Consider the following 22,191-nt stretch of genomic DNA (forward strand, 5'->3'; position numbering starts at 1 on the left):
TTTTTAGGCTTTTTAGTTGGGCGTTTATGTCTTTTATTACCAAAATGAATAAAAACTGTCAAAAGATGCTGAGAAATTTTACAGACTTTTGCTCAAAATAAGATTTTTCATAATCTCCTCCGGAAATTAAACTTCTACAGTACCGCAATAATTGATGTTTCTGAATTCGCTCACATTGTGTTTGCATTTGCAACAATTAATGCAAAATAGTCTTTGCCCCTTTAGAAGATATTTAAACCAGCAACACGAGTTGATTCCGATTGACTTTTTATTGTAAAAGAACAATATAATACCATGTACAATATAATAATAATAATAATAATACAAAATCTGTACATTCTGTGGTTTTGCAGTACATTTGGAAGACTGATACAAAACAACTGCAACAGGGAGGGAGGTATTTACACGTGTAGGATCTGCCTATTGAGCCCAGCGGCTTTCTGTCACAAAAGATACAGGATATAAACGTGTATTGATGCAAACTCTTGTGCAGTTACAGTACTTTTGTTTCTTTGAAATCTTACATTCTCAAGTAAAACAAAAGCGTTACAACAGAGAATGAAAACTCCAGTGGTGTTGAGGCCGATTTCTAGTTCAGCACAAAGGGAAACCGGCTTTACGTAGAGACTTGATATTTATTATTTTAGTGTATTTGATTTCTTGACACCAATACACTGACTCGTATTTTCAAACCTTAAAAATAAAGGTTTGCCTTGAAATGAACTCTTGTGTTTAAGTTGAAAAATCTGGCCCATCAAAAGAACTCGTCAGTGTTGCTTTTTTACCACTACATGACCACCTTCTTCATTACACGGGTCCAGATTACGGCTTGATGAAATGGCTCCAGATACAGATAATCAACATTTTAAAAAAGAAAGAAAAGAAAAGAAACTGTACACATGTTCTTGAAAAACAAACCTTACATTAAACGGCCTAAACTTTATACTTTTTCTGTACCAAATCTAATTGTTTTTTTTTTTCAGAAACATAACTATAATAATAAAAATAATAATAATAATACTCTTTGGCATTGTCATAGTCATTATCAGCCGTAAAAAAAAAAAGAAGCAACATCATAGCAGCACTTTTAAGAACATTCAGATTCTCATATTACCCCAGTCTCAGTTTAAATTAATGATTTCTGTCAGTTTGATGTCGTTAATACTACCCTGCTCGGATCTCTTGACGCAAGCAGGCATGTTTCTATCAGTCTGACCAGCTCAAACATTTTCTGCAAAAGCACAAAGCTGAGAGAATCAGTGCTATCGAGTCAAAGGAAAGTTCTCTACAGGTTATTGCAGGCGAAAACTGCATTCAGTGACGTCTGCTATGAGGCCAGCTCATGAACAAACAACGTGTACCTTCTTTGTTCCAGACATCTGATTTCTTAACTCTTTGGTTCTGTGACAGTGTCAAAATGAAAGTGTTTTAAAGGGTTTTTTGTGTAACTTCCACTTTTTCTAGCAGCACTAGAGAACTTAAAAAAACAAAAAAACAAAACACCTTTCTGAAAGAGCGTTATTCTCGCTGGACAGAGCAACTGAGACATGCCTGCAGTTTTCAAGTCATTGCAATAGCCTCCGTCCTCTCTGCAGTCACCGGACACTGAGCACACATTCATGGGGACTTGATGGAGAATTCATTCTGCGATATGCACATGGTTCATAGTGCTGTGTTTTGTCATGCTGTATGCAAAGTTCAAGCAGACTCATCAGGACAAAGTCTTACACCTCACTGCCACTTTCCACAGCAGTACCGTTTGGGTTGGCCTCTAACTCTAACCCAGCTTGGCTCGTAGTGCCTTTTCAGAGCAGAGATGCGACTCTCGGAAAATCTCTCACGAGATGTCTTAATAGTCATATTTCGGACTCTCGTCTCAGAGGCCGGGGCTCTAGAGGCACCATGGCTTGGTTGTGTTCGCTCTCTGAGATGTTGTCTGTCTGAGTGCCATCAGGGCCGACGCTGCCCCCGTTCCCCTCGTCTGTGTCCTCTTTGTTGTCCAGAGCCATCTCGTTTTCGTAGCAGAAGGAGTTGGAGTTGGAGAGAATGAATTTTTTCTCTGCGAGGTCTCTGGCGCAGCACAGAGGGGTGCTCGGCACCTCGTATGTCTTATGGAAGCGGGAGTAGTCCACCTTGTAATAGTTCTTTTCCTCGAAGAGCACGGGCTCAAAGCGATGGCCCCAGAGGATCTCGCTGGCGACGTAGGAGCTTCGGCACTGTGTGGTCATCGCTGTCGCCTCGACCATGCCCTCCAAGATGACTACGATTTCAAACTCCGAGTTCTCCAGGTCCTGTTTGCTCATGTCATAGAAAGGGCTGTCCTCATCGATCTCGTGTACAATGGTGATCGGGGAGACCAGGAAGATGCGGTCGACTCCGCTGTCAAAGCCCACATCTATGTCCATCTGGTCGAGGGGGATGTACTCTCCCTCCGCTGTTGTTCGGGATTTGAGAAGCTGGGCTCTCACGTGTGCCTCGACCAGGTGGCTCTTCCTTAAGTTGCCCACACGCCACATCAGACAGAGCTTGTTGTCTCTCATGGCCACTGTAGCGTTATGGCTGAAAACCAGTGTTTCATTCCTCTTCTTGGGCTTTGCCATTTTTGCCATGACTGCACCAATGATGAAGGCGTCAATGATGCAGCCCACAATGCTCTGGAACACCACCATAAAGACAGCCACTGGGCACTCCTCCGTTACGTATCTGAAGCCATAACCGATCGTCGTTTGAGTCTCAATGGAGAACAGGAAGGCACCAGTGAAGCTGCTAACATTGGAGACACATGGATGGTCATTATTTTCTAAGTCCCCGTGAAAGATGGCCACCAGCCAGAAGACGCAGCCAAAGAACAGCCAGGACAGGAGGAAGGCCAGGCAGAAGATGATGAACATCCACCTCCAGCGGATGTCCACACATGTGGTAAAGATGTCAGCCAAGTACCGCTGACCCTTCTCGCTCACGTTGATGAACTGCACGTTGCAGTGACCGTCCTTCTTTACAAATCTGCTCTGCGGCTGGTGCCTCGTGTGCACCTTGCCCTTGCTGTTGCCGTTGGGTACTGCCATTGTGGCAAGCTTCATGCCGTCCTCCTCTGATGACACAATGCTGTAGCGGCTGGCTCGCACGCTTCCCATCACCTCAGTCTGGGAGGGCTGTGCTGCTTCTGCTTTGGAAAACAGTCTAAGTTTCTGGAAAAAGCGTTGGAGAAACAGTTTTGAAACACTTCTGGGACCAACTCAGAGAGGAAATGGTTACAAAATGAGGCGGGCTGAAGGGATCCCTCTTCAGCCTCACTGGCCTCTGGATGCAGTGCAACAAAAGGAGGGTGAAGTGGTCACTCCTCTTTCATTGGGCGACTGGGCCTCATCAATGTCAAGTGCTACAAGGAAACAGAGACAGAAGGTGTCAATTAGGAAAACTAGCATCCAAGATACATAAAGGTAACTGAGCCTGCTGAACATGAAATCCCAATAGCTTGTCAGACGTGCATGCAGCCTGAGAAAAACCATCAAGAACTTAATACACGGGGCCAGAAAAGCTCACCTCTGTGCCAACAATATTTCATCCAGTTATGACAAACAACAACAGTGATATTTAACCCTCATCTAACATTTCAGCTTCCACTGAGAGAGGCCACACAGTAATTGCACTCAGATCCCGTTATTGGCCATTTACAAAGTGGACTTATTTTTCTTGGCTGTGCCATGCTGACCTGGTCATTTCTTCCTAGACTGCGGGCTGCTGTGTTTCTATGGGATCTCGTGCTGCTGGTCTTGCACTGCTGATGGATTATGTAAACTATTTACACTGAGAAAGCCCAGATATGCAAACCATTTTCCTTCCTCTCATCCCTCAAACAACATTCAGCAAAATTTGACAACCTGCGACTGAAAATCCCCCCCCCCCCCCAAAAAAAATTGCAGACGTAGATGCGTCTAGGTGCTCAGTGAGGTGAAAGTCACCCGAGCTGTTTAGCTAACGCAACTTAAAGTTCATTTTATTATGTACTACTACCATTATTATGACATTATCTAGCTAGTAAGAAAGATTTTAAGGTTTCAAGGGGACACTAAATGTGTGAAAACATTCAACTTGATTCAGCTTTCACCAGGTCAGTTTGTCATTTTTCGATAGGTTTTGAGGAAAAAACGTGTGCATAAGAGACATGCAGCTTGTTGACGTTCAGAAAGCCCTCAGGGGTTTCTCCTCTCTGCTGCGATAACAGCTGCCCCACGAGGATTCTCTCAGCACAACTAAAACACCTCTCATTAATTTTCCTAGCAACAGGGTCTATATCGACCCAGCACTGCCTCCAGTGCCCTGTTATGTTTTTTCTGCGTGTGTTAGGATCGATTTCTCCTTGTGGCATGAGGCTTTAAGATGGGAAAGAAGTTGGCAGCAGAGACCAGAAAGTTCTCTGGGCCTGGAGGGTATCACATGCACCCTTAAAGCACAGAATATGTCGCCACAGCTGAGTCATACTGAAGTTTCACACCTGCAGGTTGTTTAACTGGCTGATGCAATTTGGGCTTTTACTTACTTTGATTTAACTTAAAAAAAAAAAAAAAAAACGAGAGAAGGCACAGTTGAGTAAAGTTCAGCCCATCAGTACATTATTTAATGTGCATGCTGATTGCAGTGTAAGCTGCACTGTTGACCAGTGTGTATTTTTTCTTCACATGATGGCTTAAGTGCGCAGTACAGAAATACTGCACGAATACAGCGTGTTTTCCTTTTCTCATTCAAAACGACCGAATTTTAACAATTTTTAACTATTTTAGGAAAAAGAAAAACTGTTGTACAACATTTCCTGAATAAGTAAACTCAAAATCAAAACTGTTGTTTTATTACTATTATTGCTTTATACACTTTTTAGCCTTTTAAACGTCGCTAATAGAGTATCTAATCGCAAAGAGGCGGGCAGAGCTGCTTTCAGACTGCACCAGATGCCAGCGACAAATGTTAACAGGTGCGAGGGGAAAAAAGGAGCTGCCTTCTGATGCAATCACCCGCACAGAGACGGACAGACCCTCAGACTGACACAGACCCGCAGGTTTCGCTTCAACCGCAGGCGTCACACTCAGGACCTCAGTATGAAGCTTGAAGCGGTTATGACATGATAAAGTCAAACTTTTGGCGGGCCATCTGACTTCTGTGACAACAGAGAAGCCAGGGAGCTTGCGTGTGGAGAATCAAACCATCACACACGCTCCTCAGACATGCGTAAAGCACCTAATAAAGCATAACATCTTACATTAAAACGCAAGAGCAGTAGATCTGTGCAAGGAACGACTTAAAAGAAAATATCGTCTCATCTACCTGTTGCTCATTTGTAGACAGGTTGGAATCACCTCGGTGAAATAGTAATCCAGACTTCCTCTTGGGTTTTTTGGGGGGCTTTTGCGGGTTCTTTTACAACCAGCGTCGTCTCCGTGCGTCTGCTTATTTTCAGTTTTGTATTATTATTACTTTGGAATCAACAGGATAAAACCACAAACCTTCTCTCATCTCTCTGGAAGACCGGTCTCTACTATGTGCTTCGCACTGAGTTCCCCCAAAGCGTTTTAAACAGTAGCGCACCGGCACGGCCCGCCCACCGGCTCCGCGCCCGGCCAATGACTGGGAGGAGGGGGGGCGAGCGCGCACCGTGGTAGAGGCGTAATAACTCGCTGTTTTTTCTGTCATTTCGAGCGTTTGGTCCACGCGAGCGACGAGAACCGGACACAACAAGAAGGAATGGCGAGCAATTACACTGTAACTGGGCCACGACGCGATGAATATAAAAAACGAGGGGTGAGGGAGAAAAGTTCAAACACGAAGCGGCATAAATATAAATATTATTTTCATGGGTCTAGAAAACAAAACGTCCACGTGGTACATTTGGAGGAAGTTTGTAGCTAAGATAAATGCGTTAAAGGTGGTGTGCAACTACTTTATCCTAGTAACACAAACAGAAGAAAATCCGTTTTTTAATCCCTTTTAAACTCGAGGAATCTGTGACTTCCACGCCTCTTCCCACCTGCTCCTGACAGTTTGCTTGTCATTCTTTTTTTTCCTGTGATATTTGCTGTTTTCTTAGATCTTCTTTTTTAATGTGAGTATGGAAAATGTGTTCTGTTGGAAAGAATGACTCACTCAATAAAGGCCTACATGCCTGTATTATGATATGACTGTCTTTCTCCACTGAGCTATCGAGTTGCTTCGGATGTTTAGACTGTGCATCTGTTGCCCTATAATTTTAGGTCAGGCTCGTAGCTGTGCTGCCTTAAAGCCATTGACTAAATCATTCTTCCTGCTTACTAATTCATGATAAACATTACCCGCAACTGCGTGCTTTTTCACCAAGCCTTTTGTTAGCTTTATTTTTTAGTTCTCGGTATTTATAGCAGCGCATATATTTAGCCCAAACCACCTGTGTCAGTGAGCTGTGCGCCCTATGTGTGTTTGCTTTCCATGCCCAATTTCCAGCAATAAAGGGAGCGACACATGCAGCGGGTCGGTGCTGCATGTGGACCACAAGGTGGAGAGCTGGAGACTGGAATTAACCACGCGAGTGCCTCCCACACAGAGAGCTCTGAAATGTGACAGAGGGGAACTCGGGCTGACCTCTTCAAGCAGCTTTGTGTCACGGCAGCACCAATGTCTGGAGAATTCAGATGAAATATGTAAACACGGTAGAGTCTTGATGTTAATTACAAAGTTTTGACATCAGTAAAGACTAGATTTTTCAGCCTTTTGCACTCCAATGCTTGTGTTTTTAGCCTTTTAAACTAATGCAGGACTGAGAAGGCGCTGAGATTTCTGAGCCACTGGCCAATAATGATTGTTGTTGGCCTTTTTAATAGCCTGAGAGGGTGAATGGGGGGCTACAGCCTGGACAGCTCACCAGTTCATCATACGCAGCCACACGCGGTCACATCTACAGCCAATTTAGACTCACCAGTTATCCTAACGAGCATGAACAGTATCCCCGCTTTAAACCATCAAATTGTTTTATGCAGAGAATAAACATGATTTAATTCATTGCTAATCTTGGAGCTGCTGGTCTTGGTACCAGTGGACAGAGTCATGCCAGCTCTCATGAACTCCTTTTTCCAGTTGTGTTCCTGATGTAAGCTAAATGGCTGCTGGCTTCATATTTACTCTGCTCTTTGTGTCTCTATTATAGTCTCTAATCATGTTTCCTAATGTGGACCCACCACAAGCGGGAACAAAAGCTGGATCTTCAGAGCTAACATTTGCAAAACTGCTTTTTTGCATCCTTAATGCCAAGAGTAAGTAATGCATGTGTATAAATATAGATCTGAATATATTTATTTCTGTAGGAGTGATGAGTGCTGTGTTGTTTTGTTTTCCAGTATAATCTGGGTGCAATTTGCTGTCTTAAAGCGATTATACAGAGAGAGACTGACTATGTGTGGAAGTCTGTTTGTGTTTTACTGTTAGCCAAGCTACTGTTAGCCTCTGTGCTATAGCTGAGACTTGGTGGGGAGTGTTATGGTCTAGCTTCATTTAGCAGATGTTAGCAAGTCCTCTGTGTCCAAAGACAACTGTTAGCTGTATCTCACCTACTCTTTATAATGTATTTCATCTTTTAATAGTAGATTTATGTTTTTATCACACAGAATACACACATGGAAGCTGAAGGCATCGTGACGGGGCTATATGTGACAAAGAAAATCAAAGAAAATGCCCAGTTGGATACAAGTGTCTTCATTCAAGCTGTGGCAGTCCTCCCTGGTTCAGCTAGCACAGGCGTGTGGTCTGCTGTCCACCAGAGCTCAAACACATGTTTGAACATATTTTAGAAGGTGCAAACTCTAAAAAACTAAAACCCATGGGAGCCAGCAGCCTTTAGTGTTAAGTTTAAGATAAAAATAGAGGTAACTAAATCAGTTTGCTTGGAATTTAAAAAAACAAAACATGATTAGTTTTGCAGGAGATGCTCTGTATCTCATTGTACAACTGTACAGTAACAATAAAGACATTCTATCTTCTATCTATCTATCTAAACTGTTGTGCAAAAGTCTTGAACCACCCATTTATTTGTTTTTGCTATGGAAATGGATGCAATGATTTATTACAGTGTCCAAGTATACATGGAAATACAGTAAACAGAGTTTTCTACAAGTCTAATGACCTTGAAAGTCAACATTTGGTATGAGTAACTTCATTCTTCAACACAGTCTGAACTTACTGAGACGGCTTTCTGTTGGCAACAAAGCAGGAACAAATTGGTTCTTTGCTAAGTTGTCCCTTATGGGTATAACACTGGTTAAGCCCAGGGACATAAACAATACATAAACAACTTTGAAAGACTTTCAGAAAGCCTGGAAAACTATTGCCCAAGATGGCTTTTAAACATTAAAAGAAAGCCTGGATGCTCGGAAGCAAAATATAAAGAAATGAAGCATGGCTCAAGATTTTTGCACAGTACTGTACGTACTTTCTTCTCATATACGTTTACTTTGACAGCGCTGATTTTTACCACATAATGTCAGTTACTTTTAAATGGTATGTTTTAATATTGGCTGTAAAAAATGAATGTATTTAATTTTGCAGCACTGGATGGAAAGTCTGTGTATAAAAGTCGCTAGAATTAAGATTTTTATAACATTCATAAAAGTATAGCATTGAGGCAGGAAGAATAAAATGTGTGTCTGTTACATTACATTGATTTAATGGGACACTGAGTCAAAGTCCGATTTTAACTTGTTTCAAAAAACTTTCCAAATGGAGTGAGTGAAATTCTACATGTGGTGATTTTGACAAACTCAGCATTTTTCTACAGTTTTTGTTGCTCACAAACTGTGTTCATGTTATTCAGTTCTGATTCAGCCCTCCACAGAACAGAGAGCGATACTGGAAACAGCCAGCTGTTTGACTTTACCAACATTTTGTTGCTTTGAGGTGTTTGATTGATGCTGAGTAAATTAATATAAAATGTTGGATTTATTGAAGCCAAATGTATTGATTTAATAAATCAAAACTAAATCATTTAACTGACAAATGTGTGGCGGAGGGGACTGAAGTGTGGGTCCTCAGAGGATCGGGGAGTCACCCGCTGTCAGGGTGTGCTGCAGAAATGATATTCTGAGCTTTAGTTTTGTGCCTGATCAGTGTTTAAGTGGGAGAAACACTGAAATACTCACAAACAAAGCTCTGTAGAATTTACTTTTTTGACTCATTAATCCTTTAATAGTAGCTGCTGTTGTATTGTAAAAGCTATCAGCTGATTTAGAATCAAATTACACACATTTTCAAAGCACAAAGCCTTAAACTCAGACACATTTATCACACTGGCAGCTGTTCTGTGATGGAGAGTAATACACATTTTTTATGTATTTTACTGTCATCTGTTAGTTTCACATCATTTTCACAGTAAGAGTCCAAACACTGGGTAAACATTAAGGGGGTAACTCACATTTGAGTCTTTTGCTCTCTTCCACAGGCCGTCTTTGTCCAGTCTTCTTCCCTTCACTCCCAGCCAGTTGTGGTTGGGGACGAGGGGCCTGATTCTGCCAGACATGCTCCCTCTTGGCCATATGTTCCGAAAATATAATATTTAATTGTTATGCTGATGACACCCATCAGCATAACAATTTTATAACCCTTTTAATTTATTTTAATCTACTGTTTTATTGATATCTTTTTCTCTTTGTAAGGTGACCTTGGGTTTTAGAAAGGCACCCTCAAATAAAATGCATTATTGTTATTATTATTAGAGGTTTCCTCCTGTAAAAAGGGAGTTTTTCCTTCCCACTGTCAGCAGAGTGCTAGCTCATAGGGGTTCGTCTGATTGTTGGGGTCTTTCTTTTTTCTCTGTATTATTGTAGGGTCCTTAGGCAAATGTTGTTGTGCTTTGTTGCTATACAGATATTAAAATATATATTTTAAATTGAATCTCACATGTTTATAGAAGCAGAATGTCAACCGGTATTAAATTGATTTTGTTTGGTGTTTATTTCTGATATAATTTTCTGATGTCCGGTAACCCTTCTGGGGGGCACGTGCCACCCCATTTGTAAAATCCTGGAAACACCTCTGCTCATATTACATGATTTAAGTTCTTTATATTTCTAAAAATGAATCTCCACTTACAGACTAGATTCTTCTATGTTCTCCTCCTGCTTCTTTCTGCAGGTAGTAGCATAAAGTCTACATTATTCATTATCGCCATAGGAAGATGTTACACCTGTATACAACTCGAACTCAAGAATGATGCATCACATCTTTATGGCGCTGCGGCATCTATACAGCGAGTGATGGGTGTGGCTGGAGTTGTCAGATGCTGCACAGCTGACACTTCAGAAAGTAATTATAGATGTTTTTAAGCCTCTGTCCAAGGGAGAGTTGTTCATGTTGCTCTTCACATTGACCAACTTCCGCACACGCCGCTCGTCAGCAACACTACAAATTTACTTGGACTTTCTCTTGATGCTGAGAATTATAATTCTCTTTAGTCCCTCCTTTAAAATAAGAATGTGGCTTTCAAGGTATTCTGTGTATTGTGTCAACATCAAGGATCATTGAAAGCCATGAAATTAGTGACTCATTGGTTTCACTGTAATAACAGTGTATGTTTAGCTATTCTAATAACAAGCCAATCAAATGTCCTTATGCAGTGAGGTCAGTGGTGATCATAAGACAGAGGGGGTCAGACAGGCCTGTAAAAACTAAACTGTGGCCGTCCTGGGGGCCTCTGTGGGATGACGCCGTTCATCTGAAAACAAACTTTGCTTCAGTTGCAGATGAGCTTCCAAATGTGAAGTCAGGCTTTATTTACAAGCAGCTGCAGCCAAAAGTTCTGTTTCATCATGAAGGGATCAGCGTGAAGTGTTACTGAAAGTTTGTGGCGTTATTTCAGTTGTACTTGTTTTGTTTCAAGGGGAAAAAAATCACTGCCTCTATAAATAGATGTTTAAAAAGACCGGCCAGTGGGTGAATTCGGTCATCTGGACAATCCTGTGCTTCAGCTTGGGGAAGACTCTGTTCTTTTCCAGTGCACAATTCAAGCTCCATAGTGATATGGTTGGATGAGTATAGTGTGGAAGAACTTGACTGGCCCACACAGACCACACCATATCAAACACCTTTGAGATGAATCAGCATGAAAACTGCAAGCCCGGCCCTTTTGTCCAACATCAGCATCTGACCTCAAGAATGTTCTTCTAAATGAATGAGTAAAAATCTCCACAGTATCTTCAGAAAGCCTTCCCAGAAGAGCTGAAGAGCTCCGTGCAAGCTACAAACTGTCTGAAGACATCAGCAAACAAAAGCTGAAGAGTTACAGGTGAACGGTGCATCATCAGGCCCGCTGAGAGCGTGCCCAGGGTGGTCGGACCCTCTAACAGAGTCACAATCTGAGTGAACAAAACTGAGCGATTAAGTTGCCTGACGGGAAGACGTTACCGTTAAAGCAACATGCAACATCACCATGGCCTGAACAACATCAAGCGCTTGAACGGACCAGTTTTACATACGTGATGAAAAAGAATACATGTTTTTAATGGGATTCTGCAGCGGTGCAAATCAAAGCCACAAAGCAGCGTGTGGGACAGAAGCATCTGGTTATCGTTGTCTATCTGGTTACTTCACATTAAAGTGACTTTCCCGATCAAAGCTTTTGTTCTCAGACACAAACCATGATCCATCTTAGGGATGATCATCAAGTTGATACACAAACCATATATGTAAGCATCACTTTTTAAAATCTTTGAGAATGGTAGCCTTTTATAATTAGCATTTTTTTCGGATGTAACAAAAATCTTCTTGGAAATACTTTTTTTTCCCACTGTGCCTTCTCCGCATCTCTTCCTCAAATCATAAAATATTTATGCATCTGCATTTTTTTAACTTAACAAAAATGAAACAAGCTTCTGTGTGTGTGTGTGTGCGTGTGTGCGTGTGTGTGTGTGTGTGTGTGTGTATGGGAACAAAATGCCGGTCCCCACACGTTTGAAGGCATTTTTGAGGCTCAAAATGTGGTTTTAGTGTCAGGGTTACAGTTGGGTTATGGTTAGGTTTAGGCTAAAGATTAGGGTTAGGCATTCATTTTTGATGGTTAGGGTAAGCGGCTAGGGAAGCATTATGTCAATTAATTAAGATATAAAAACGAGTTTGTTTGTGTGTGTGTGTGCATGCAAGACAGAGAGAAAGATGGCTTGACGAGCAGGTTTTATTTAAAATTACTAAACAAAGATTCCTCCACCACAAACATAAAAGAACAGAACATATTCCCTGTGTGTTATATAAACTTTGACTTACATCATAATATGGGATGTTACTGTAGTCACCTGCATGACTTCAATTTATTTGCCATCAGCAACGCCAAGACTTTAAACTTTACATTAAATATTTGACCTCTTGAGTCAAAGTCATATAGCCTTCCCCTTTAGAGGCTGTTCTTGATTATCTCAGCCTGGCTCATAATTACTCATTTTTTAACCTTAAGGACACATACATATGATCATGTTTGCTTCATAAAAATTTCTCAGTGCAAGTTTTACAACTTTGTGTTTTTAACACAGAGTGACACCCGCTAAACCCAATCCAGTCAGTAATCACAGTTACGTGCTTGTGGTTATTGCAGCCTGGTTGTACCCCAGTGTAGTCGAGCGTGGATGAACTCATCTCCAGTGTTTTTCAGATAAATGTTCTGATCCTGTGAACTCTAGTTTTAAGAACTCCACCTAATAAGCGGTAAAAAATGTTGTACTAAACCGGATGCTCAGGTGCTGTACTATCAGTATTATTTTGACAATAAGCCAAACAAGGGTTTGTGTTTACACTGCATTGTTGTGCCCGTGTTTAGACACAGAAACGGTAAAAGTCATTAGTTCAAAAGTGGAAGATGTACATTTCATTCATGAAATTTCTTTGCTGCTTATACAATTTTGGTCTCAGGGGGACTGAAGCGTATCCCCGCTGTTACTGAAAGTTCATCAGTCCATTGTCCTTTATTTTTCCAGCAAGAACCACCAATCAGCTGTGATGTACAGTTTTTATAACACCAAGAGGCCAATGACCCAAAATATGAATTTAAATGTTAAAGTAATACACACCCACACATCATCTTTTATCTTCTGTAGGCTTGAAAAGTCGGTAAAATGAGTTATGAAGTTCCTTGGGCCAATAAATCCTTTGAGTTTCATTCGTCATTTTTAATCCCCTGACATCTGGGGCGATCACATGGGGCGATCACATGGGGCGATTGTGGCTCAAGAGTTGGGAGTTCGCCTTGTAATCGGAAGGTTGCCGGTTCAAGCCCCGGCTTGGACAGTCTCGGTCGTTCTGTCCTTGGGCAAGACACTTCACCCGTTGCCTACTGGTGGAGGCTGCCGGACACTGGTGGCGCCAGTGTCCGGCAGCCTCGCCTCTGTCAGTGCGCCCCAAGGTGGCTGTGGCTACAATGTAGCTGCCATCACCAGTGTGTGAATGGGTGGATGACTGGATGTGTAAAGCGCTTTGAGGTCCTTAGGGACTAGTAAAGCGCTATACAAATACAGGCCGTTTACCATCTTCCTGCAAAATATTAAAACAAATAAAATTAAGATGTACCAAGCCACGCTCAATGGGGAAGATGTGAGGTCTTATATTGGGAGGCCTCAACAAAAGTTAGAACAATGACCTCTGTCTGCTGACAGCACTGGGTATTTTAACTGTGTTATCTACCACAAGGACCGTCCAGCTGCTTGCACATAAAGAAAAGGGCTTATCAAGCTTCTGTGAGGTTAGAACTTCAGAATCTGGATCACCATACTGGCTATCGTCACCTACTTTTGTAAAGTCAAGTGATATTTCCAAAAACCTGTCTATATTTCAAACTATCAATTTCTCAAGCAATTATTTTTGCACAAGCTCAAACTTTGTCCCATCATGAACACCACTGCAGGATTCTTTGATGAAATAGAATTTCACAGCTTTGCTTTCAATTTTCTTCACTTGTCTGATTATTTGGCTGAGTCAGAGTTTCTTGATCCTGACTATTGTCTGATTGAGATGGTGCAACACTTGGTATAGGTTGGTTGTCACTCACAAGTTCCACCTTTACCATCGGGGGTTTCAAATATTTATCACGGTGATCCTGAGATGGCGATTGTGAAGGGAGCCGTGGGGAAGAGCTGGGTGAATGTCGAGGTGAGTGTCGTGTGAGCTGCAGTTGCTTCTTCTCTTCGAACTCCTTAGCGCTAACCAGGGGGACGTGTATCTTTTCAGTGCGATGGAACAAGTTGTAATCCACCCTGTAGCTCTTCCTGCCGACTCTGATCATCTCCTGGAACAGCTGACCCCAGAGGATCTCGTTTGGAGTGTAAGAGGTTCGCGTCTGATGCAGAATGCCTGTGGAGTCATCTGTGTAGGTAAATGACACAACCAGTTCAAAGTCTGCTCTCTGCAGATCAGCATAAGTCATGGTGTACAGCGGGCTGCCAGGTTCAATCTTGTGATAGATGGTGGTTGGTGTGGCGAGGATGATGTCCTTCTGCTGGATGACCAAGTCTTCATAAGTCACATCAACTCTCCCAGTGGCGTGCATCGTACTGCGGACTATCTGGGCGGTAGCTGTCCCCTCCACCAAGTGGTACCTGCGGAAGTCCCCAACTCTCCAGGAAAGATAAATGTAACCATTACGAAGATTGATGACAGCACGGTTGCTGAAGCCCACCGTCTGCGCCCTCTTTCTGGCCGAGGCCATTTTGGCAACAGCAATTCCAATGACGAACGTATCAATGAAGCAGCTCATGACGTCTTGTATGGTGACGATGATGATGGCATGCATGCAGTTCTCAGACATTCCTCTGAATCCGTAACCAATGGTCGTCTGAGTTTCGAGCGAGAAGAGGAAAGCGGCTGTGAAGCTGCGGACTTCAAACACGCAGGGTTCAGTGTTGGGATCCTTGATGTCTCCATTAGCGAGAGCGATGACCCAGAAGAGGATTCCAAAAAAGAGCCAGGACAGAATGTAAGAGAGAGCAAAGATCAGAAACATCACCCTCCATCTGATCTCCACCAAGGTGGTAAAGATGTCGGTCACAAACAGCAGCCTCTCCTCAGGAACATGGCGGAACATGATGTTAGAGCTGCCTTCTTTACGTACGTAGCGGTATTTGTTGGGTCGCGGTCCATTTTCGGTCTTGATGGGGATTTCATCAGTGCGGCTCACAGATGCATACTGTCTGTGATGCATCTTCCAGAGGCTGCAGGGAACATATCAAAGATATCATATGCAAAAATGCAAAAACAATGACAAAGACAATAAGAGATCATTCTTTGATGTTGCCAGGTGGTTAGTACCATGACTAGAAGGTTCCTGGTTTGAACTTCTGCTCAGTTTAATGATAATAAAATCATTTGTTTGGGTTTTTTTAAGCTAGAAAGGCTGGGTGTGTCATGGTCTGTGGGAGTACCTGGAGGGGTTTTCCTTCTGTGGCTGCTGAGCCATCCCTTGGGGGCGGAGACTTCAGTGCTTCACCTGAGCCTCATCTGCGAGCAATCAGCGGGAGACCTACTTAAGCTGACTCAACTGGCTCCTCCTTGTCAGTTTGTTCTACTCTTCTCGGTGGTAAATGACATTTACCCTTCGTGGTGGTCCTTGTGTGATTTATCTCTTGGAGTAATTTCTGTCTTCCCTTCATTCAGCGGAGTTCCAACCCTGGCTTCACCTTACTTGGACAGTCTCTGTCTCCCAGCCTGCTCACCTGCCTGCCCTCTGACCTCCACGCTTCAGCTTGAGACCCTCCAAATGCTTTCCACGGACCTATCTCCCCTCCCCTCAGTGATACTAACCCGGACTGGCACAGTAAGGCAAACAATTCTTCAGTTTCTAGCGATCAAGCTCCAGTTTTCTCTTCAGACTATAACTACCTCTCCCTCCGTTACTGAATATTCCCCCGGCTCTCTGACCTCTTCCCCATTCCTGCAACTAGCCTTATTGGGCCTCCCTCGTTACTTTAGGTCACTGTTCCAAATAAATATCACTGTAAAGCACTCCTCGCCCGTGTTTGTCTGCGTTTTTGGGTCCACTTAACTGGGCAAACCTTTCGGTTCATGAAAGTATCTCCCAGATCGTATCTCCCAGATCTTTAGAATTTACCTCCTAACTAACTTTGAATCAGTTCCTGACAAGAGTGTTAAAATCAACAGCTTTCTATAGTTTGCCACTTTGGACTGAGAGCTGTGCAGTTGGTATTGTAGTTAAATTGACCCAAAACCTGAGTGAAGGTCATTAGAGTAATGCGGGTCATGACAATTGGAGCCAACAGACAGACGGGCAAGTCTGCAGACTGAACAGCCGCCGTCTGATGTCTGACCTAAATCAGGAGTCCAAAAAATTGTGACACAAAAATGCACATTTTTGTTAAGGCTCTAATTAGACTTCTGCACATGCACCGGAAATATCCCCATTTATATTCAGCTCCATATCCATGTTCAAACTGCCTCAGGAGAGTAGCAAAGTGCTAGATAAGTGTCACGATTAATTTCTGACAAGAAGCAGAGATGTGATATACATAAAGCTGTTTAATTATTTAACATCCTCATTTGGAACATCCCAAAGGGCTTTTCCTGGTACTGTGAGAGTTCCATTTCCATTTTCCACTTTCTCTCTTTCCAGACTCTGATGCTGGAGGAATCAATTAAGAGTGGGGGTCTCCCTGTATTGAAACATCAGTTGGTAATCTCCAAGGTTATGTCATTTGTGTGGTATTTTATAATTTTGTCTTCATTGTAGATTTGTTCTGAAGGTGTATTTTTAGGCAGCAATATGGGAATGTTTACCATGAATGATCCCACTTTTCCTGCTATTTGTGTTAATATGTTTAATCCAAATGGGGCAGTTGCCTGGAGATACAAAACTCACTGCAACAGTGCTTGCTCGAGCTGCCACTTCTTTTAGGTTCTTACTTAGTTTTTGTTTAATAAGCCATTGCTAAGGTGATGGCATTCATGCACCTTCAGGCAGTAGTGGAATAAATCCATTAAAGGCTCATCTATTACGGTAATCATCATTGGACGATTAAAAGTTCTGAAAATGCATCAAACAGAAGATTTCATGTGAATTGTGCTGTAAAAACTGTTTTATCTTGTTTTATGCCACAGATTAATGTCTTTTGCACATATTTCCATGCAGAGTTTTGCTGCTGTCCAAAATCAATGGCCCAGGATCCTTTTTTTTTTTTTTTTTTTCTGGGTGGAGGTCAAAGTACTGTCAGAGGGCCAATAAAGGAAACACCACTGCATTGAACTGGTCAAAGTTAGCAGGGGAAAAATTAATGTGGAAACTGGAATAGTGTCATGGTGCAATCACGGGCAGAAGAAGGATCAATCACAGCCAAACCACTGAGAGCATCCTCTACGCCCAAAACAAATGGGTTTTGAATCACCGCTATCTGACTGAGTGAACCGGGCTCCAGTCACAGACTCCACTTTCTTCTGGCCACAGTGAACATCCCCACTGCCAGAGCATGGAGCTCGCTCCATGAGGTCATAGAAACAACGTCCTGTTAGCTTCCCATAATCCCTTCCTAAATACCCTGATAATACAAAAGGAGAAAAGTGCAGCTTCCTACTGGAAAGTAACTGACACTGAGTTACTGTTGCATTTGTAGGTTATCAATTTGAAATCTAACTTTTAGTTACCATGTTTTTCAGAACACTAGAAAAGTGAAGGCAGTCATCAAACGTTCATTAAGATGTGCCAAATGATTCATGTATTTGATACTTTTCTTTAGTCGTATAGATTTAAGCTTCCAACAAATACTCAGTTTACATAAAACAAAGTGAAAACCACGTTTGTTACTGAACACTGGTCATTTCAGACTTAGGTACTAGGTACTAAGTAAGTCAGTACCAAGAAATGCAAAACAATTTCAATGACTGAATAGCTGGACTGCTAAGATATTTTTTATTTTTTTATTTTATTTTATTTTATTTTTAGATATTCGTAGTGTTCAAATGAATAAATCCGACTTTATTTTGGTAATCGTGCTGCTTTTTTCTTTTAGCAGCTCCAAGTCTGTCAAACTTCTCAGTGATTCTCTGCAAGATCTCAGCATTTTCACGTTTTCCCTGAAGAATGTTCACTCTAAGGACTAGTAGCATTCATGGGCTTCAGTACATGAGTCCTGACTTTTGCTCTCGAGCTGCATGATACACATTATTAGGTATACACCAAATTAAGTTGCAGGATGCTGCAGTGGTTATCACTGCTACATCACACCAAAAAAGATTCTGGGTTTGAATTCAGTGCCCAACGTGCTCCTTTCTGTGTGGACATTTTGGGTGCAGCACCATATGATACTAAATCTACAGTAACTAACTGCCAACTGATTGTGGAGCACACATTCTTTCTGTAGTGAGCATCAGTTGTTGGGATTCAAGATCCTTTATTTGTCACATGCATAGTTATACGAGTACAACACGCAGTGAAATGTATCCTGACACGCTCCTCGACTGTGCAAAAAGGGAGAGAACATTATATACATTTAGTGAATATATACAGGGGGACATTATGTGCAGTAAGTAGCATTATATGCACTGGGCGCGTCACTGACCGGTCTCTAGGCATGCATCACCGGGGTTTAGCAATAAGTGACTGCCAGCAACAACTCACTAACTGTTTGGGGAATACCGCTTTGTCTCTTGTGGCCTGTGATTGGCAGTCAATCACCCACCAGTCTCAAGGTCTGTGTGACATGACCTTAGATTAACTGATTGGCTGTAACTGGCTGAAAGTATGATTGAGAGTATGAATGAGTGTCTTTGTGTTAATTCTGTGATAGACTGGTGACCTGTCTAGGGTGTACCCCACCAAATCCCTGCATTGGTTATGCAATTTAAAAAAATAATGGACATTATGGTGCATATTAATCCTGGCATAAGAAAGGTAACGTGTGTATGTTAGTTATGCTGCAATAGGCCTGGGCTGCTGAGCATTTCCTGTTCACTCACATATTTTTATTCCCCTTTGCATTTAATCATCAGTTATTCTCAATATCAATATCAATATATCTCTCCCTCCCCTCAGCCCATCCTGTTGAAAGGGAGTTTTTCCTTCCCACTGTCGCAAAACTGTTCTCATACAATCACCCGATTGTTGCGGTTTTCCCTGTATTATTGTACAATCTTTATCTTACAATAAAAAATGCTTTACGGTGACTGTTGCTCTGATTTGGTGCTGCGTAAATAAAGCTGATTTGAATGTAAAATTTCAGAAAAAATTAAAATTAAAATGAACATGGTAAACATCTTGTTGGCCACGTACATGAATTGGGAAAATGCACATTAGATTTAGGTAATGTACATCTTCACAAGTTTTGCAGCTACTGTTAAAAAATATTTTTTCTTCTCCTTCAGTCTAGACACCAGGACACGATGAAAACGAATCTAACAACGAATATTAAATGGAGTCATTAAAACTGCTCTTTAAGAGTAACACAAGCAGACAAGTTAAATTAAGATACTTTCATCTTGTTTCATGCGGTCAGCTAATAAACATAGTTACTGCATTATTAATTTGACATTTCTTAAGGTGATGTAAGTGTTGTCAGAGTGAATTTGATCATAACAGGAAGTAGAATGTCAGGCTATGAAAAGACCTTTTAATCAGGGCCCAATGTGTTTTTAAATGTTTCAAGACACTAAGAAAAAAAAACTGTTGCAGTCATGCGATGAATATACTGTACTGTAATCTGAGATTGCTTTGTTTCTCTAGGAAATGATAGACAGTCGTTGGAATATTCTTAGCAACGACTACAGCGGCATTCAGACAGGCCTCGCAGGTCCCTGTGAGATGTTGACTCATGAGGTCGGGCTGTTTTCACCACAACCACTTTGCTTAATTCTGTGTTCTGTGTACAAAACACAGCATCACACAGAACAACCAAAACACATCCTGACCTTTGGCATGACGTTTCCATTGCACTCAGAGTTGTGATACTTTATATTCCTGAGGTTTATGTCATTATCTTTGCAAACATTTTTGATAGCATCCTTTTGTGTTCTAAATTTAGCCTAAATGTCTAGGAATCAAAGGATGAACTCTGGAAACAACTTGGGCAATTGGCTTGTTTCCTCTCTTGCTCGGGGCACTTACAACTCCATTACATGCTCACTTACTGCAAATGACACTGTGCCACCCATTTGCGGTTCACTGAAACAGAACCGTGTATACGGGTGGCTAGCTCAACTCTACCCCGGAGCTTTCTGCCACCTCTGATGACCTTCAAAGCCTCCAATCTTTTGGGAATATTTCCAGCTCCCTTTAGACTTACATTCAGTTGTCATTGAGCCTTGCTGCAGGAGATTTAGTGCCTGAAGTTTAAAGTTTAAATGCACAATAAAGGATGTTGGTCATTTTTAAGCAGCCCACTCCTGAAGGTTAATGGTTTATTCACGCTTCAAATACCACATGAACGAAACACGTGTTTGGATTTGTGTTCGCTTCATCTGAGATAGTTCTTCATATTTCAGTATATTTCTACTAATTTTAGTTTCTACCATCCTATTACAGTGTCATTGTTCAGGACTTATTTTTTTTTAATTGTAGACCTGGGTAATTTAATTTAAATGTGTTGTGTGACTTTTAAATTTTGCTACAACTGCACGATCTTTCTCCATAACCGGCATGACCTTTGCAGTCTGCATTCTTGCTTGTTTGAATGTTCAATAGACACATATTTATGAAACAGTCAGTGCTGCTGTGATGAGCCGTGCCACCTCTTACATTCACCTCATCTCTTTACTTTTGAAATTAATTTCCTGCATCGCTTAAAACACATGTGATGTTTAAAGTAACCCTCCAGGCAAAATCAGATTTCGTTGTGAAACACGAGTACAAGCATTACTTATCACCTTGACCACATCTCATCATGTACTTTGTTTTTTTAAACAGCCAGGCGTCGTGTTCCTGCTCCTACTACTGAAGCTCAGATTACCAATTGTTCTGCGTACTTCTTGCAGTAGAAGTTATTCATCTCATTATAAGAGCCTCAGGCAACCAATAGGTAACACCAGTGCTTATATAGCATACAGTAGGGAATTAGCTAAATGGGCAAAGACGTTTTACCATTTTTATCTAGTAGATTAAAATTATTTCTTTTATTCTTTGAAGTCTCTAAATCCATATTTAATGTCAGTTCCATCAGGCCTGCAGATCAGTTTGACACTCTGACACTGAAATTTCTGATTAGCAAAACGGTAAAAATATAAAGACTTGACAGATCAGTTCTTACCTTTCTGTAAAGTTAAATGCTGATCCGAGTGCAGGACTGTCTGTACCTGGGTTGAGAGGTTCTCCGAGCAGCCACCTGCTGGAATGAACCAGCCCACTCGCCACTGTAAAAAACAAAGATTAACACCTCCCTTTAGCATCTTGTGATGTCACACAGGCAGGTGAGCATTTTGTAATTTTGAAGGTGTGTCTATGCAGGGTAAGGAGGGCAGGAGTGCGTACATGTAGATACAACTTGGGCTTCGCACATGTTTCTGTTTTGCATGTCCAGATCAGTTAATACAATGCATACAGCTGAGTGCAAAAGTCTTGAGCCACACCTTATTCCTTTTGTTCCATTCTGTCGAGATGATCCGACACTGCTTTAATAACACTAAAGTCCAAGCTCTGGAGATTGTTTTAGTTATTGGCATATTAAAAGAATAAGTCTCTGATAATCAGATGCTTTCCAGATGATATTGCATGGTGGATCACAATATCACAGTACTTTTCTGCTCATTGTTCCGTTAGTTTTTGACGACGTCTCCAACACCACTGACCATGTTTCACTGTTGGACCTTTCTCCTCCATACATGTTGATGATGACTTGAAACAGAAATTAAAAATTTGGATTCATCGCTCCATCAGACCTGTTGAATCAGTTTAGAGAGCATTTCTGACGAGGCTTTAGTGAACATTAGATGGATCAATTTAAGGGTCAGATATTCAGGTCTCTCAGGTTTTTGAAGAACCTGATTTTTAGGTATTGTTCATCTGCTGTAGATGGTACTTTCTACATAACTAAACATTAACATTTTATATCTGTCTAAAGACAATATTTTTTAGTTTCACACATTCTAAGACAATTTAGAAAAAATTGTAAAAAAAAAAAAATACAGGTAAAATTAGTGCTTGAGTAACCTTGATATGCATCTGCAAGCTGCTTTGCAACCCAAGTGCACTCTGTGTCTGACTTAATCAAA

The 22,191-nt window shown here is 41.6% G+C and overlaps 2 protein-coding genes across 2 annotated transcripts; both read right to left on the reverse strand.

Annotated features, from left to right (window-relative positions):
• Positions 1–254: 254 nt before the first annotated feature.
• On the reverse strand, positions 255–5,525 carry kcnj2a (potassium inwardly rectifying channel subfamily J member 2a). Its single transcript, XM_084937052.1, has 2 exons — positions 5,320–5,525; positions 255–3,379 (listed from the first exon to the last, which is right to left on the reverse strand). The coding sequence occupies exon 2, from the start codon at positions 3,132–3,134 to the stop codon at positions 1,857–1,859; it is 1,278 nt and encodes a 425-aa protein (XP_084793178.1). The 5' UTR covers positions 3,135–3,379; positions 5,320–5,525; the 3' UTR covers positions 255–1,856.
• Positions 5,526–12,010: 6,485 nt separating this feature from the next.
• Positions 12,011–21,313, reverse strand: kcnj16a (potassium inwardly rectifying channel subfamily J member 16a). The gene is made up of 2 exons (XM_084937053.1): positions 21,231–21,313; positions 12,011–15,197 (listed from the first exon to the last, which is right to left on the reverse strand). Exon 2 carries the CDS (start codon positions 15,185–15,187, stop codon positions 13,931–13,933), a length of 1,257 nt encoding a protein of 418 aa, XP_084793179.1. The 5' UTR covers positions 15,188–15,197; positions 21,231–21,313; the 3' UTR covers positions 12,011–13,930.
• Positions 21,314–22,191: the final 878 nt, after the last annotated feature.

Source organism: Perissodus microlepis, chromosome 8, assembly GCF_051167445.1.
Source record: "Perissodus microlepis isolate ML-2025 ecotype Zambia chromosome 8, ASM5116744v1, whole genome shotgun sequence".
NCBI lineage: Eukaryota > Metazoa > Chordata > Actinopteri > Cichliformes > Cichlidae > Perissodus > Perissodus microlepis.

Bases quoted from the DNA above. Each gene is read 5' to 3' on its own strand.
- kcnj2a (XM_084937052.1), bottom strand. From the start codon at position 3,134: ATGGGAAGCGTGCGAGCCAGCCGCTACAGCATTGTGTCATCAGAGGAG.
- kcnj16a (XM_084937053.1), bottom strand. From the start codon at position 15,187: ATGCATCACAGACAGTATGCATCTGTGAGCCGCACTGATGAAATCCCC.